At 39.9% G+C, this 15,000-nt stretch overlaps 3 protein-coding genes and 1 long non-coding RNA gene across 8 annotated transcripts in view; 3 read left to right on the forward strand and 1 right to left on the reverse strand.

Annotated features, from left to right (window-relative positions):
* LOC310718366 (uncharacterized protein) overlaps window positions 1–3,220 on the forward strand; it is a 4,937-nt gene extending 1,717 nt beyond the window's left edge. Inside the window, exons 3-8 of one of the 2 annotated variants that reach the window (XM_083527136.1) lie at window positions 477–776; window positions 879–1,172; window positions 1,426–1,707; window positions 1,813–2,073; window positions 2,555–2,700; window positions 3,147–3,220. In XM_083527136.1, the coding sequence (XP_083383262.1) occupies window positions 477–776; window positions 879–1,172; window positions 1,426–1,707; window positions 1,813–2,073; window positions 2,555–2,634 (1,217 nt within the window). In that variant the 3' untranslated portion in view covers window positions 2,635–2,700; window positions 3,147–3,220. The remainder of the gene's footprint in view (window positions 1–476; window positions 777–878; window positions 1,173–1,425; window positions 1,708–1,812; window positions 2,074–2,554; window positions 2,701–3,146) is intronic. The other variant, XM_083527137.1, reaches the window with a different exon arrangement.
* Window positions 1–11,570, forward strand: part of LOC310718362 (uncharacterized protein) — a 32,497-nt gene extending 20,927 nt beyond the window's left edge. Inside the window, exons 1-8 of one of the 3 annotated variants that reach the window (XM_083527127.1) lie at window positions 4,322–4,444; window positions 5,286–5,420; window positions 5,926–6,222; window positions 6,308–6,601; window positions 6,898–7,184; window positions 7,922–8,023; window positions 8,741–8,812; window positions 9,284–11,570. In XM_083527127.1, coding sequence (XP_083383253.1) covers window position 4,444; window positions 5,286–5,420; window positions 5,926–6,222; window positions 6,308–6,601; window positions 6,898–7,184; window positions 7,922–8,023; window positions 8,741–8,812; window positions 9,284–9,556 — 1,461 coding nt within the window. In that variant the 5' untranslated portion in view covers window positions 4,322–4,443 and the 3' untranslated portion in view covers window positions 9,557–11,570. Of the gene's footprint in view, window positions 1–4,321; window positions 4,445–5,265; window positions 5,421–5,925; window positions 6,223–6,307; window positions 6,602–6,897; window positions 7,185–7,921; window positions 8,024–8,740; window positions 8,813–9,283 lie in introns of those variants that run through there. The other 2 variants (XM_083527129.1, XM_083527128.1) reach the window with 2 other exon arrangements.
* A 147-nt stretch (window positions 11,571–11,717) lies between these two features.
* Window positions 11,718–13,307, reverse strand: LOC310718368. Of its 2 annotated transcripts, XR_014531129.1 has the most exons (5): window positions 13,017–13,307; window positions 12,886–12,925; window positions 12,193–12,247; window positions 12,044–12,095; window positions 11,718–11,931 (listed from the first exon to the last, which is right to left on the reverse strand). It is a non-coding gene; the product is annotated as an uncharacterized lncRNA (long non-coding RNA). The 2 variants fall into 2 exon arrangements; XR_014531130.1 differs by having other exon boundaries at window positions 12,886–13,307.
* Window positions 13,308–13,847: 540 nt separating this feature from the next.
* tnksb (tankyrase, TRF1-interacting ankyrin-related ADP-ribose polymerase b) overlaps window positions 13,848–15,000 on the forward strand; it is a 17,869-nt gene continuing 16,716 nt past the window's right edge. Inside the window, exon 1 of the mRNA XM_083527538.1 lies at window positions 13,848–14,469. Coding sequence (XP_083383664.1) covers window positions 13,953–14,469 — 517 coding nt within the window. The 5' untranslated portion in view covers window positions 13,848–13,952. The remainder of the gene's footprint in view (window positions 14,470–15,000) is intronic.

Here is a 15,000-nt window from a genome sequence, read left to right on the forward strand (position 1 = left end):
AACTACACTCTCACTGTACACTCCTACTGTACACTCTACACTCTCACTGTACACTGTACTGTACTGTACAAACTCACTGTACACACACTGTACACTCGTATTGTACACAGTACATTCATTACACTCTCACTGTACACTAAATTTTCACTGTGCACACTCACTGTACAGATTGACTCCACACTGTACACTCACTATACACACCCCGCATTCTAATTGTACACATTGTCTGCACATTTTCACTGTATACCTACATGCACACTATTTTTTGTTCTTAGCTTACTGCAGCATTTCTGATTGTGCTTGTCTCGTTTGCTACATATTGGCTACTGTCTGTCATCATACATTTATTTTTCAAATAGAACATGAAATATTTAAACTTGTTAAAATAAAAAAATAAAAAGATAAAAAAAATATGGAATATTTAGGATTACAATCATTTCAATTTGTATTTATTTTATTTTTATTTTCTCTTTCAGTGCCTACACAGGCTTTCACGTCTGTAATGGTGAAGCTGAACCAGTCTGCTGTTCTTCCCTGTGAGCAGAATTGTTCTGGTTTCTTCAGATGGACTGTGGCTGATGAACCACATGAAATTGTGGCTCAGTGTAATTACACTTCATGCTGGTCTAAGGAAGGATTTCAAATCTCTCATGATGTGTATTTGAAGGGAAATCTCTCTCTCACCATCACTGCAGTTGATTACAGTAACAGGGGTTTGTACACTTGTGAACGTGATTGTATAAATATCATCAACACTGCACGCCTCAGCATTGAACGTAAGCATCTTTATTTGTTCATTACTGATTTATCCATTCAAATTCTCTCATTGTCATTTCTATTTGGAACTGATGGAATTATTGGATGTCTGTTTTCCACAGTGAGAACATTATATATCGATCTGAAGCCTGGTGAAGATTTAGTCCTGGATGTGCACATGCCAGGCCCAAAGGAGGTGACTTATAAAAGTAAAGATCCGGCTGATGAATATAGTGAACCCTTCTGCTCTGTGATTCAACAATCACTACAGTGTAAAGCTAAATATACACCAAGAGTAGCACTGAGTGATGCTGGTCTAATCCTGGAGAACGTAACACTGTCTGATAGTGGAGTTTACTCTGTCTGGGACAAGAACAATAATGATATCAATCTCAATTATATTGTCTCTGTGAAAAGTAAGTCTTCATTGTGAAAACATCTGGAACCAGTTGGAATCAACTGAGTTAACCAGCTTGCTAACTTTTACATAAAACTTACTGACTATAATGATAAACCACAATGATTGTTTTATGTTTTATGAAACTAACCTTCTAAGGAAGTCAATATTTATGCTCTCTTCTTATGTGAACAGCAAAATTGCATCAGAATAAACACAGGCAGAAGATATACATTATTTCCATGGTATGAATCATTTACTCTTTCTTTCAGAAAGATTTATTGACAATGTAAGAGTGAAGATTAATGAGTCTATTACCCTCCCCTGCACACGGGATTGTGCTGGTGTGGTCCAATGGACCCACCGAGGCAAAGTTGTGGCTCAGTGTAATGAGACATCATGCCAGTCAGAGGAGGGGTATAAAATGTTTCGTGATCAGCACAAGAGAGACAATCTCTCTCTCTCCATCACTGAAGCTAATTACAGTACATGGGGGGTGTACGAGTGTAAGTGTAATGACAAAATTGTCAACGAGCAACGTGTCACTATTGATGGTGAGTATCTTTAATCGTTTCACTGAACACTTTTTGATGAAAAACACTTTCAATTTGATTGATGATCAGATTTAGATCCAGTTCCATATGTTGTTGCTCCTGTAGCCCAGAACTCATCAGTTGACCTGAAACCTGGTGACAGTCTGTTAATGGATTTGCCCATAGCAGAGGAGGTGAAGGTGATTTATAATGGTTCTGTGATATATTCTAATAATCCAACCAATAACCTGCTGAGTAAAGGTGACTACACACACAGGCTACTGAACATTCTCAAACTGGATAAAGTAAATATGTATGATAGTGGAAATTACATCATTCAAAACACGGAAGATGAACCCCTTCTTATCTACAGTGTGTCTGTAAAAGGTATGTCCTGTGTGTCTCTGTGTGTTTGTGGGCGCATGTGTAATATTTATAATAATTATACGTAATATAGGATACGATCTTTAAAATGTTCTAACATGTAATCCATTAGTATTTTTAGTTACATTTCAATCAGGTTTTATGTTACTTAAGTTATAGCAGCTATAAATGCTCATTTCCTCATCAGTCTTGATGTTAAAAAGACAAAAGAATTGCAGCTTATCAGCTTCTTTGCTGTGGAGAAAATCTCATCTTAGTAAGAATCTCTGTTTTGGAGTCATTACTATGGAAATGAAAACTAAACACCTAAATAAAAAAAAAACACCTTCTGACCAATCACAATTTTACAATCATTTACGGTTCATTATCATGTTAAATATAATGACAATACAGACAAAAAATTATGTTGTTTTAATATATATTGTTTTTTTTTTTTGTGTGTGTGTGTGTGTGTGTGTGTGTGTGTGTGTGTGTGTTCCCGAAGATCACTCAGCACATGGACTGGAGCTCACACTTCCACTTTGGGCATCACTGGGAGTTGTGTTTTTAAACTGTAACCCTTAAGTGTAATATCACAGGTGATTTCTGACATGAATTAAGTTCATTTGAGTTTCTGGATCAGCAAATTATGTATATCTACTAGCTGAAAGTGCCCGTGCTTCGCTACGGAAGGCAGAACGCTAAGCAATATGGCAATAAGCAGTAAGCACTGAGCAGGACTGGATGATCAGAGATCAGAACGTAACGTCAACAAATAACGTACTACCCCTTTGTAGTAAGGATACAGGGCAAACTACTTTGCAAATAATTTTTATCGTGCATCTAACATCTAATAATAAACAATGTAGTAAATTTCATTAGAATCCGTAATGTTATTTCGAAGAATTTACAATGCGTGAGAAATCACGTTTTTCGCGAGTTAGCTGCGATCCAGGGCGAATTTTTCAAAACCCTTTCTTAGTGAGCACCTAAGACCCAAGAGGAAGGTATGCTCCAAATTTCATTGCAATCCGTTCAGTGGTTTTTGAGATTTTGTGATGAGTCAGTCAGTGGTATTTCAGTCAGTGGTATTTCAGCTTTATATACAGAGATTAAATACCTGTTCACATTTATTATAATGTAAAAGTCAATAAATGAATGTAATCATTAATTGCAATTTAAATGTGTTTTTAATTCAAATTACAGTTGTTTTAGTTTAAATGTCCAAAATGTCTGCTTTTTATTCAAAATAAAGGGGGGGGGGTTTAAGGGGCAAACAAGAGATGTAGAGGGAAAGTGTGAGAGCAGTGGGTTAGGCATGACTCTTGTACGGAGTGGGTTATGGCTATAAAAAATAACCCGGAGAGTTCTGTAATAACACACAGTACGAACAAGAACACGTGGTTTATAGTTTTCAGTGATTTCCACGTTGCCTAATTTGACTGATATTTGCACAGACTCATCATTATTCCCAATGATCTGTCAATACAATCAAGCAGTCTGCCCCATAAGTGCATTTAGTACTGTACAGGTTATTGCTATTCATCACCATACACCTGCAAGCACGAAAACACTTCCAAAAGAGCTGCAGAAGAAAAATCCTGTAAGGGTTAAAGTAACAGGTGGCTCTTTTCTGCTTCTGAACATGGTGGATTATGATGCTCTTCACTAACACTCAAGTAATAACAACAAAATGTTTTCTTTCCAGCCTGTAACATCAGTCATGGCAGAGTTATTCATATTTAAACTAAATATAATTCTGTGTCATGTTTAAGTTGGAAAGTGCACAGAGTTCTGACTGGAATGATACACAGCTCAGAATAACATCAATCAATCAGTGTGTTAACTAATGTTTTAATGCACAGAACACACACTGATTCTCTCTATAAACAGAGTCATGGTGTTACCTGGAATCTACTGATCTACTACTGATCTACTACTGATCTACTACTGATCTACTACTGATTATTTCATCGGATCTGTACATGTACCTTAAATATATATGACAATAAAGTTGAATCTAATCTAATCTACTGATCTACTATTGATCTACTACTGATCTACTATTGATCTACGACTGATCTATTGATCTTCTATTCAGTAGATCTGAAGTAGATCTGAAGTAGATCTACTGATCTACTGATACACGTGTCCTCTATGGATAGGGTAAGTGTTAGGGTGTTCTGTGCACATGTTTACTAAGTTTAAAGGGTTATGACGTCACACTCGACACATAGACCGAGCAGGGTTTTGAAAGGACCGCCGCCGAGGGGCGATGACGTCAGAGTCACGCGCCATTAGTGACAAACAAAAGTGAAAGTGAGCGCGAGCTTCGGTTCGGTCTTGAGATCATTATGGAATAAAGTGTCAGGAGGCTGAAATTTTTAAACGGTGAGTTTATTACACACTCACACACACTCTCCACAAACACACTCAGTACACACACACACACACACACACACACACACACACACACACACACACACACACACACACACACTCAGTACAACATAAACCTCTGATCTTCCTGTCATGAGTTTTTATAGTGGAGTGACGTGGAAGAACAAAAGTGCGGAAACATCAACAATCCCACACTCATGTAGTTCTCCTGTTTTTATACCTTCATCTCTCTCCGTGTTTTTCCATCATTTCCTGTCAAATAAAACTCATACCAGTTTCCAGATGTTTGAGTTGAGATGCAGCTGTTTGAGTCAGGTACAGAAATATCAGCAGTGTGATGCAGAGATCTACTTCCGGGATGTGTTCCGGTAGCTGCAGTGTGTGTAATACACCTGTACATTCTCCACTTCAGTAGAACCTCAGAGTCAGGACAAGTGTAAGGGAGATCTGGGAGAAGATCACAAGTTCTAATGGAGATCACACACTACAGATAAAACACCACAGATATTAGAGAATGGTCATCAAATGGAGAACTGCTCATGCTGGATCCGGAGCACTGCTGAGTGTTGGATCTGGAGCTGGATCTGGAGCACTGCTGATGTTGGATCTGGAGCTGGATCTGGAGCACTGCTGATGTTGGATCTGGAGCTGGATCTGGAGCACTGCTGATGTTGGATCTGGAGCTGGATCTGGAGCACTGCTGATGTTGGATCTGGAGCTGGATCTGGAGCAGTGCTCAGGGACAATGTTCATTATTAAAAGCACTATAGAAATAAAACTGAACTGATGAATTAAAAATCCTCTTCTGCACTACACGTCTGTTTCTATAGGACGAGTGGTGTTCTTATCTCCTGGTTTCCTCCACTTGACTCCACCTTTGCAGTGGTATTGGAGTTGTCATGTCTGCTCCACCATGCAGTCCTGCACTGATCACTGTGTCCTGCTCATCTTCATCGTCCTGTTCACCCCTGGTAAGTGTGATTTTGAGACATGGCTGTGGAAAATCAGTGTTTATTCATCCACAACACCATTAGTGAGACATCAGACTCTGCTGCAGTTCCAGTTAATCCCAAAGGTATTTATGGAGATTGGTCAAGTCAGGGCTTTGTGCAGGAACTGAGTTCAGTATTCACGTGTCTTCATGAAGCTCACTCAGGGGTATCATCATGCTGGTATCATGTCGTCATGTCTGGATCTGTTTGTTCCAGTGAATGGAAATTGTAATGAAACAGTAATTTGAGAATTAGAGATAAAGTAAACTTGTTCTATATTTTTTCCAGACTTGTTCTGAGCTGTATATGGGTGTGATGACACGACTGCACCTACTGTAGTTCACCAATGTGTTTGACTGTTTCAGGCCTGAGACCAAAAACATTACTCAGATTCTGGGCCTTTATTGGTTTCTTTCTCTTTTGTTAGAGGAGGTTTTTTTATCCAACAGAACAAGAGTGATGATGGTGTTTATCTTTCTTTCAGTACCTACACTGGCTTTTATCACTGTAACAGTGAAGCTTCATCAGTCTGCTAAACTCCCCTGTAATTACACATGTTCTGGTCTGGGCAAATGGACCATATCTCATAATCGAGACAATGTTCTGTCTCAGTGTGATCAAACGTCATGCAGCTCAGTGGATGGATATAAAATATCCCATGATGAGTATGTAAAGGGGGATCTCTCTCTCACCATCACTGCAGCTGATTACACTCACAGGGGTTTATATACCTGTAACTGTAACAGCATGGACGTTCGTGATGTGCGTCTCAGCATCCAGAGTAAGTGTGCAGTCACTGATCAGGTGTGGGTGATAAGTGATTCAGATCCGTGACTATCGGTTTTTAATGAATTTATTCTCCTCAGCTTTGATGTCATCAGTTGAGTTAAACTCTGGTGAGGATCTGCTGATGGATTTACCTGTACCACAGTCACTTGAGGTGATTTATAAACCCAAAGATTCATCAGGTTTATACGGTGAACAGATCTGTACAGTGACTAAACACATACTACAGTGTAAAGCTGAATACACACCCAGAGCATCACTCAGTTACCCCGAGCTCACACTGAGAGACGTGAACATCACCGACAGTGGCATTTACACCATCCGGGACGTGGAGTATGAGGAAAATATTTATATATACACACTGTATGTAATAGGTACGTCTTCCACATTAACAACAACATCACAGTCTCAGTCTTCCTGCTGGCACTAATCACCTGTGATCACCTGTGATTATCTGTGATTTCCTCTGACACTCTGCTTATTTCTAGATTACAGCTGTGATCAGTGATTCAGTGTAGCAGCTCACATGCTTGTGTAATATTCATAATGTATAATAATGTGCACAGTGCAGATTCTTATTCCTCTCATAACTCCTTCACTTCACTTCTGTTACTGAATCAGTCAGATTCGTTATTAAACTATTGACTATTTGAGTGTGTGTGTTTTATAGAGATCCAGCGGATTACTAACGGGCAGCCAGTAAACCAGCTGTTAGCATGGCTTTTACCTGCTCTGGCATTGATGATGGGGGTAATTATAGGACTAGTGTGTTTTCTAAAGATTAGATCTAAGCTTTTGAAGCGTGTAAAGCTGCAGCAGGAGGAACAGGAGAGAATACTGAAGGAGAAACTGCAACAGGAGCGTATGGTGAATCAGCAAATGGAACAAGAGCATGCAATACAGCAGCAACAGCAGCAGGCCTACATACAGCATCTGTGGATGTGCCTGGAGGAACGTGTAAGTCATGGAGATACTACTCCTGTAACCGTCCTGCTGAGAGTTCACAAAATTATACAGTTCTCAGAAAAAGCACAAACAAGAAACACAAAATATGCACACAAAGTATCTTGAATGTAGGTTATTCTACCTGGTAGCCCACCGGCTCACTGCCCCCCCAAACAAACAGAATGAAGATGAAGATCAGTTACCAGAAGAACTGAACTACACAAGCTCTGGAGAAGCCAATTAAATGATCAATATCATGGAAGGGGAGAAGGAGCAGTCCTTTTTTTAGAGACATGCAGGCTAAACCAAATACCTCCAAATACAATGTTTACAACACAAATTAACAAAAAAACACTTACTTGGTTGAGCTTAAAACAAAAGTTTCCCAACCTGGACTACACATACAACTAACACAAGAGTTCATACAAACATGCGTTCAAGCACTCTTGCTCTGTTTTCCCTTGTCCTTTATCCCTGAGGAGAGATTTTAAATAGCGCCCCCTGGAGTATGGGGGAGGTAATAGCTTCAAAACTCTAGTAACTGCACTATGTGGTTACTATGCACTTACACAGATGTTTACATCAAAGGCTAATGATGATACTAGTCATGGAATTTCTCTTTCAAGAAAGTAGAAACTTCTTTTCTTTTTCACCCTCTGACATTTTATTGGTGGAGCAGCCTTGGCTTCAACAATATTCCAGTATATCTTGTATCTTATTGTATCTTACAGTTGTTGTATATTTTACAGAGAAACTCCAGTGCAGCAGGTATGAGGCAGAGGCAAGCCTACAGTGAGGCAGATCTGAACCAAATCATCCTGCATTATCAAGTGCAAGAAAGAAACGAACAAGTAAGAAAGATTTGCAAAAGCTTTTTGTTTTCTTCAGGCACAGAATCGCTGCCACTTCTTGTAATCTCCAACATTTTTACACCGGTCTAGAGATATGGATTCTTTAGCGTTTTATACCCAGCTTCAAGAATTTCTCTCTTAAAGCAGAAACTCCTGATCATATCTTTAAAATATTAAATATTAAATGTAAAACACACACACACTTATATACACATCTGTATTACCCAAATGGGCTCTAATTATTTCCATTTATTAAATTATATTCGATTTGTGCCAAATTAATTAATTACTCAATTTAATTGATATAATAAAAAGTTTATTGCTTTAATTTGTATATATTTTTGATCCAAGCAGGTATTTTATTTAAAACTGTAAAAAAAATGTAAACTGTTTATGTTAACAAATGTTAATAATGAACAACAAGCAATTTTATGCCCCCCCACCCCCCCTCCCCAAAACCCCAACCGAACCGTGAAAACTGAGGTCCGTATTGAACTGTGAATTTTGTGTACCGTTACACCACTAATAAATACATGAATAATAATTTAACTGTTTTTTATAAATGTAAACTTATTTACTCTAAGCACACTTTAAACTTCACGTATCTGTGTGTATATATATATATATATATATAATTGTGTGTGTGTGTGTGTGTGTGTGTGTGTGTGTGTGTGTGTGTGTACAGAATATATCTTATATTTGATGTTTGTATTTCAGATTCCCTTGTTTAAAACTTCACGGATAAGTAGTAGAGCACACATGTCACAGCGATCATACAGTGAAGCAAATGTGAGACCATTTGTGTTTTTCATCCCTTTTTATGTGTGTGTGTGTGTGTGTGTGTGTGTGTGTGTGTGTGTGTGTGTGTGTGTGTGTGTGTTCCAATGTTAGGGCTACAGTTGAGGTTAGATATGGATTTTTTTCATTTTTGTTTTTTCTAATTGTTTTGCACAGAGAGAAAAAGTTTCATCTCATAAGTATCTGTACACGAGAAATGTACCTGTTACCTGTGAAATGTTGGATGGTTAATTATCATTTGATTTCACAATAGTTTTACATGGAACCTGAATGTTTCTGAACACATTTGGATCATGAACTTTATTGTGTTTATTATAAATAGAACTGAGTTTTTCATGTAAGCTGCAGGATGTGATGGTTTTATAAATGCACACACACACACACACACACACACACACACACACACACACACACATTTATGTAAATAGATGTATTTGATGTATATTATTATATATTTTAAAGGTTTCCCAGGTTGGAAGTAGACATGCTTCAGCTGCTGAGTCGCGTGACAGCCTGTACGGATGGAGGGCACAAATGGGAGACTGGGACTCATCCACAGAGCAGGATTATGCTGGAGCAGTCATGCTGAATCGCAGTAACAGCAGCGCCAAATATTCCCCATATTTACACGTGTCTGACTGCTACACTGAGGAATATTTTCAGTGGCATACAGATGATGGTGTCACAGCCAGCCCAAACCAAAGTGAAGCCATGGATCCGTTCTCCTACAGTTAATGGTTCTAGTGATATGATGGGGTGGGAAATGTTTTCCAGGTTACTGTTAGTCTTCATAATGCTGACTGAATGTATTGTGCTATTTCTTGTCTCTTTATGGCTGAGGTCGTATTTCCAGCAGGATTTTAACTCTCTGAGAAATGCTGCTCACTGAAAGCACACATAAATACACCAACTCTAAACTGTGTTGTGTGTGAAAATCCCAGGAGATCAGCAACTCCAAACCAACAGCCATGCAAACCTGGTCCATTTCACTGAAATGTCCAGTGTCCTGATTGGTGGGGATCAAGAAAAACCATTTTCAGGTTGTTCTCCAACTGTGTCTGTGCATTTGCTTGAGTCCCACTGGGAAATCGTTTTTATATAATCCCAGTTTGTTAGAAAGTCAGAGCTCAGGATCGGCTGTGAGCTGGAGAACTGGAGCAGAGGGTTGACGGCTTCACCCAAAAACCCTCCAGGAGCAGCTGGGCAGTTCTGGGGCTTCCTCAGAACCCCTCACTACTTAATCATGAAGCCTCCACTGCCTTTGATAAATAACATTAAAATATTAAACACTATATTGTGGTTTACAGTTGAGATCACAGTTTTCACTGATGATTTATTTCATGTAAAAGGAACAATATGCATAAGTTCTACACTGATACGTTACACTGGGTAAACCCTTACTGTAGCTCCTGGATGTGATCACTACAGAGGAGTGTAATGAGTTTGTGTTATATGCAGGGAAGTGGGTTTTGGAGTGTGTAAGGGATGTGGATTATGTTTAGGGATGTTCTGTGTAATTCATGTCTTCGTGTTTTTGTTATATTTTGTTATGTTTATCCTCAGATTTCCAGTGATTTCACATTTCACTTGATTTCAAGAGCATTAAGTATAAAATGTAAATATGAGCAGTATTGTATGTGAGGTGTTTCAGTTTAATTAGAAGTGTGGTGCAGAGTCTGAGTAAAGAGAAGAGTGAAGAACTACTGCACCTCTGGAGCCACGCTGAAATCCGTGAAACAGATTGATTATGTTTTTCAAATGTATTGGACTCTTTATATTGTGGGACAGTGTGTACAGGATTCAGAGCATTCCTGCTGAACAATCTTCTACTGAAACACCCTGAACACTGCTGTAGGAGATGCACTTTATTTATCCCCTACACTGCAGCACAATCCTACAGCACTCTTTACACTCTTTACACTCATTACACTCATTACACTCGTTTCACTCTTTACACTCTGTACACTCTGTACACTCTTTACACTCTTTACACTGTTTAAACGCTTTACACTCTTTACACTCTTTACAATCTTTACACCATTTACACTCTTTACACTCTACACTATTTAAACTCATTACACTCTTTACACTGTTTACACCATTTGCACTCTTTACACTCTTTACACCGTTTAAACTCTTTACACTCTTTACACAGTTTACACCATTTACACTCTTTACACCGTTTAAACTCTTTACACTCTTTACACAGTTTACACCATTTCCACCCTTTACACTCTTTACACTCTTTACACTCTTTACACCGTTTACACCATTTCCACCCTTTACACTCTTTACACAGTTTACACCATTTCCACCCTTTACACTCTTTACACTCTTTACACCGTTTAAACTCTTTACACTCTTTACACTCTTTACACCCTTTACACTCTTTACACCCTTTACACTCTTTACACTCTTTACACTGTTTACACTCTTTACACCCTTTACACTCTTTACACCCTTTACACTCTTTACACCCTTTACACTCTTTACACTCTTTACACTGTTTACATGGAGCTTTTTACAAGTATAAACTCTATGATTGTTATCTTTTGGTACTTTAATATAATAGTTTTGGTCGTTTGGGAAATGATTGTAACAATCCATACTAATGATTTATTAGATATTTTTGTATTTGTGTTTTAAATCCTCCATTATGTTTCCTGTGCAGAGAAAATACTGTATATTATAAAAAAGAAATCCTTAATGTCATCATTTCATTTGTACATTTATTAAAGTGAATGTGTTTAAGTGTGTGTGTGTGTGTGTGTGTGTGTGTGTGTGTGTGTGTGTGTGTGTGTGTGTGTGTTTGTGTTTTAAAACCACATCTCGTCAGACAGAGATATTTTGTGGAGTAAACCTGCAAAACTTCACTGACACATTTCCATGATGCACCTTGAAGTCATTAGCATATTAGTTCAACATTTCAAATTTACACGAAAACAGTGTGTGTGTGTGTGTGTGTGTGTGTGTGTGTGTGTGTGTGTGTGTGTGTGTGTGTGTGTGTTATAACACAGTGCATGTTGAAGATTTTTTGGATACTTTTCTTTCACCAGCTGCATCTCCTTTTCCACCCTGATCCTCCTCTGAGTGTTTCTCCTTCTGCACAACTGAAACACACACACACACACACACACACACACACACACACACACACACACACGAATCTCAATAAACCTTAAATGCACTGTTCTATACCTGGTGAAGTGTGCAGAGATGTACCTTCTTGCAGATCATCCACTTTTACTGCAGCTGCTTCAGAAATACATGCCGCCTATAAAACAAACACACACACACACACACACACTTGCACTGAACCCCTGAAGTGAATATATGCCTCTTTACTGCATTATATGTATCATATTTCTCACCTCCAGAGAGTTCTCCAGAACCCTTCTCTTCTCCTGAGGAAGACTTCTGAGGTACCTAAATACACGAATAACAGGACACGGTCCAGGACTGATGTGTAACACCAAACATCTGCTTTCATTCCATATGTTCTATCTGATACAGGGTTCAGGTGAAGGAGACCAGTGGATGGTTTGTAGTGGTCTACACGACCCCAGGCAGGAGGGAAAGTGGGTTTAAAGATGATGATGCTTACGGAAGACAAGATTCATTATTTTTAAGCCAAAGATGATGAGCATGTTTTATACATGAGGCCCATCAGTTTAATGAAATGGTAATGATTAGTATAATGAATATTTCATGATACTCGGTGGAAGTGGAGATACATATTGGCAGATGAATGTCTTCTCAGGTCCAGCTTAAAGTTCACACCATTTTTTGACAGCTTTAATTTGAACGAAATGATCAGTTTTACACGGGATTTAGATCTGAACCAGCTTGTGTACAGTCTGACTGATGAGCATTAGCGCCCCCTATAGGCCGTATTACCGCAACTGCAACATCAGAAATTAAACAGCTAAAAAAAAAAAAATCATAAAGGAAATAAAAAAAATCTCAAAACATAAACGCCACATTTATTTATTTATTTATTTATTTGTTTATTTATTTAAATTCCAAACTGCATTTCAGAAAAGAGTCAGTTTATAATCTCTCACCTCTTTAAGTAGGAGTCTTGTTTCTGTCTTACTGTAGCACCTGAAGAAATGGGCATGGTGTAAAACACACACACACACACACACACACACCACACTCAGCACACACACTAACACTCAGAACACACACTTACACATAGCATTGGTTTCACCTCCATGCAGCTCAGGTACAGTAATATAATATAAAACTCTAACTCTGTGTACAGCTGAAAACACACACTGCTCACACCGGAAGTGGAGTTTGTTTGTGTCTCAATGGCAACCAGAAGCTCAGAGTTTATGTGCATACCATCAGATACAGTGTGAAGTCCTTTTATTCCACTGATTCAGCAGAAACTGCATTACTGAGATCTCATTATAATTATATTCACATATACACAGACTCTGAACTTTATAATAACCTTTATCATATTCAGTTATTATAAAAAAAAAGATGTTTTGACTCACTCCTTTTTGTGTTGAGCATAAATAATTATATTCTAAATAATCAAAGCAGATAAACATGAAAATAACTCAATACACGTGAACATGTACAGAACAGTGTTCTACACAATATATTCAAGGATAATAGAATCATTTTAAATAACAAGAAGAATAAATAAATAAATTGAGTGTGAAATAAAAGTAATAAATGTAATAAACAGTTTGGTGATCGGGGTGAATGTGTGTGTGTGTGGGGGGGTGAATGTGTGTGTGTGGGGGGGGTTGAATGTGTGTGTGTGGGGGGGGGGTGAATGTGTGTGTGTGTGGGGGGGGGGTTGAATGTGTGTGTGTGTGTGGGGGGGTGTGAATGTGTGTGTGTGGGGGGGGGTGAATGTGTGTGTGTGGGGGGGGTGAATGTGTGTGTGTGTGGGGGGGGGGGTGAATGTGTGTGTGGGGGGGGGGTGAGAGTGTGTGTGTGTGTGTCTGTGTGTGTGTTATTATGGGTTGAATAACACACACAGGTTATTATGGGTTGTAAAATATCACACGCCATTACTTCGTACACCGGAAGTTCCGCCCTCTCTCTCCGGAAGTGATGCAGTTCCAGCTGTTTATTGTTGACACAGGGAGGGAGACGGACGGTAAAGATGGCGGTGTCCCGTCGCTCCTCTCAGCATCACGGAGCGCTGCCTTCTCCTCCGCGCAGCGCCCTGTTTTCCTCCCCGCCGCCGGACACTCCCGCGGTCACCCCGGAATCGGCGTCTTTGAGCCCGTCGGAGAGCGGCGCGGTTTTGGTCTCGGCGGCGGCGGTGGAGGTGGTGGTTCCCGCGGCCTCCCCGGGCCGCCCCGCTGCGGCTGTGTGCGCTCAGGGCGCTGATGGGGAGGAGAGCTCCGGGGCCGGGGCTGTGGCCGGGGCTGGGGCCGGGGCTGGGGCTGGGGCTGGGGCTGGGGCCGGGGCTGGGGCTGGGGCTGGGGCTGGGGCTGGGGCTGGGGCTGGGGCTGGGGCTGGGGCTGGAGCAGGGGCCGCCGGAGGAGCGTTCAGGGAGCTGTTCGAGGCCTGCAGGAACGGAGACGTGTCCCGGGTCAAGCGGCTCGTGGACTCGGTGAATGTGAACGCTAAGGACGTGTCCGGGAGGAAATCCACTCCACTTCACTTCGCCGCAGGTTCACACTTAATCCGCATTTAATCTCCATTTAGCGCTCAGTATCTAATACTCACACCTGCATCCAGTCCACTTCAGTGTCTTCTTATTATATTACACTTTATTATATAATATTTACTGCTCTGATACACTGTGTACCTGTACATCACACCTGTATTACACATCTATCATAATACATCTCTAGCTAGCTGTAACATCACCTTCACAACAGAAATACTCTCATAAATAAATAACTGTAACATGTGGGTCTCAGGGTTTACAGCTGTGGCACAGCTGGATTTCTGTATAAAGAGGTGAATTTGGTGGTGTTTCTCATTAGTGAGTGAATCGTGCTGTTACTATACATGGGCATGTGGGCGGAGCGATGAGCAGTGATGGTCTCTGATTGGTCAGATGTAATGACATCAGAATGGTTCTGTTGTGGTGAGCAGTGTGTCACCGTGAAGAACTTTCTGTCTCTTATCTGATTAATTTTTCCTGCACGGTGTATCAGAGAGGAATGAGCAGTACAGGATCCATTTCTTTCTTTCTT

The sequence above is a fragment of the Silurus aristotelis genome (assembly GCF_946808225.1).
Source record: "Silurus aristotelis genome assembly, chromosome: 23".
Lineage (NCBI taxonomy): Eukaryota > Metazoa > Chordata > Actinopteri > Siluriformes > Siluridae > Silurus > Silurus aristotelis.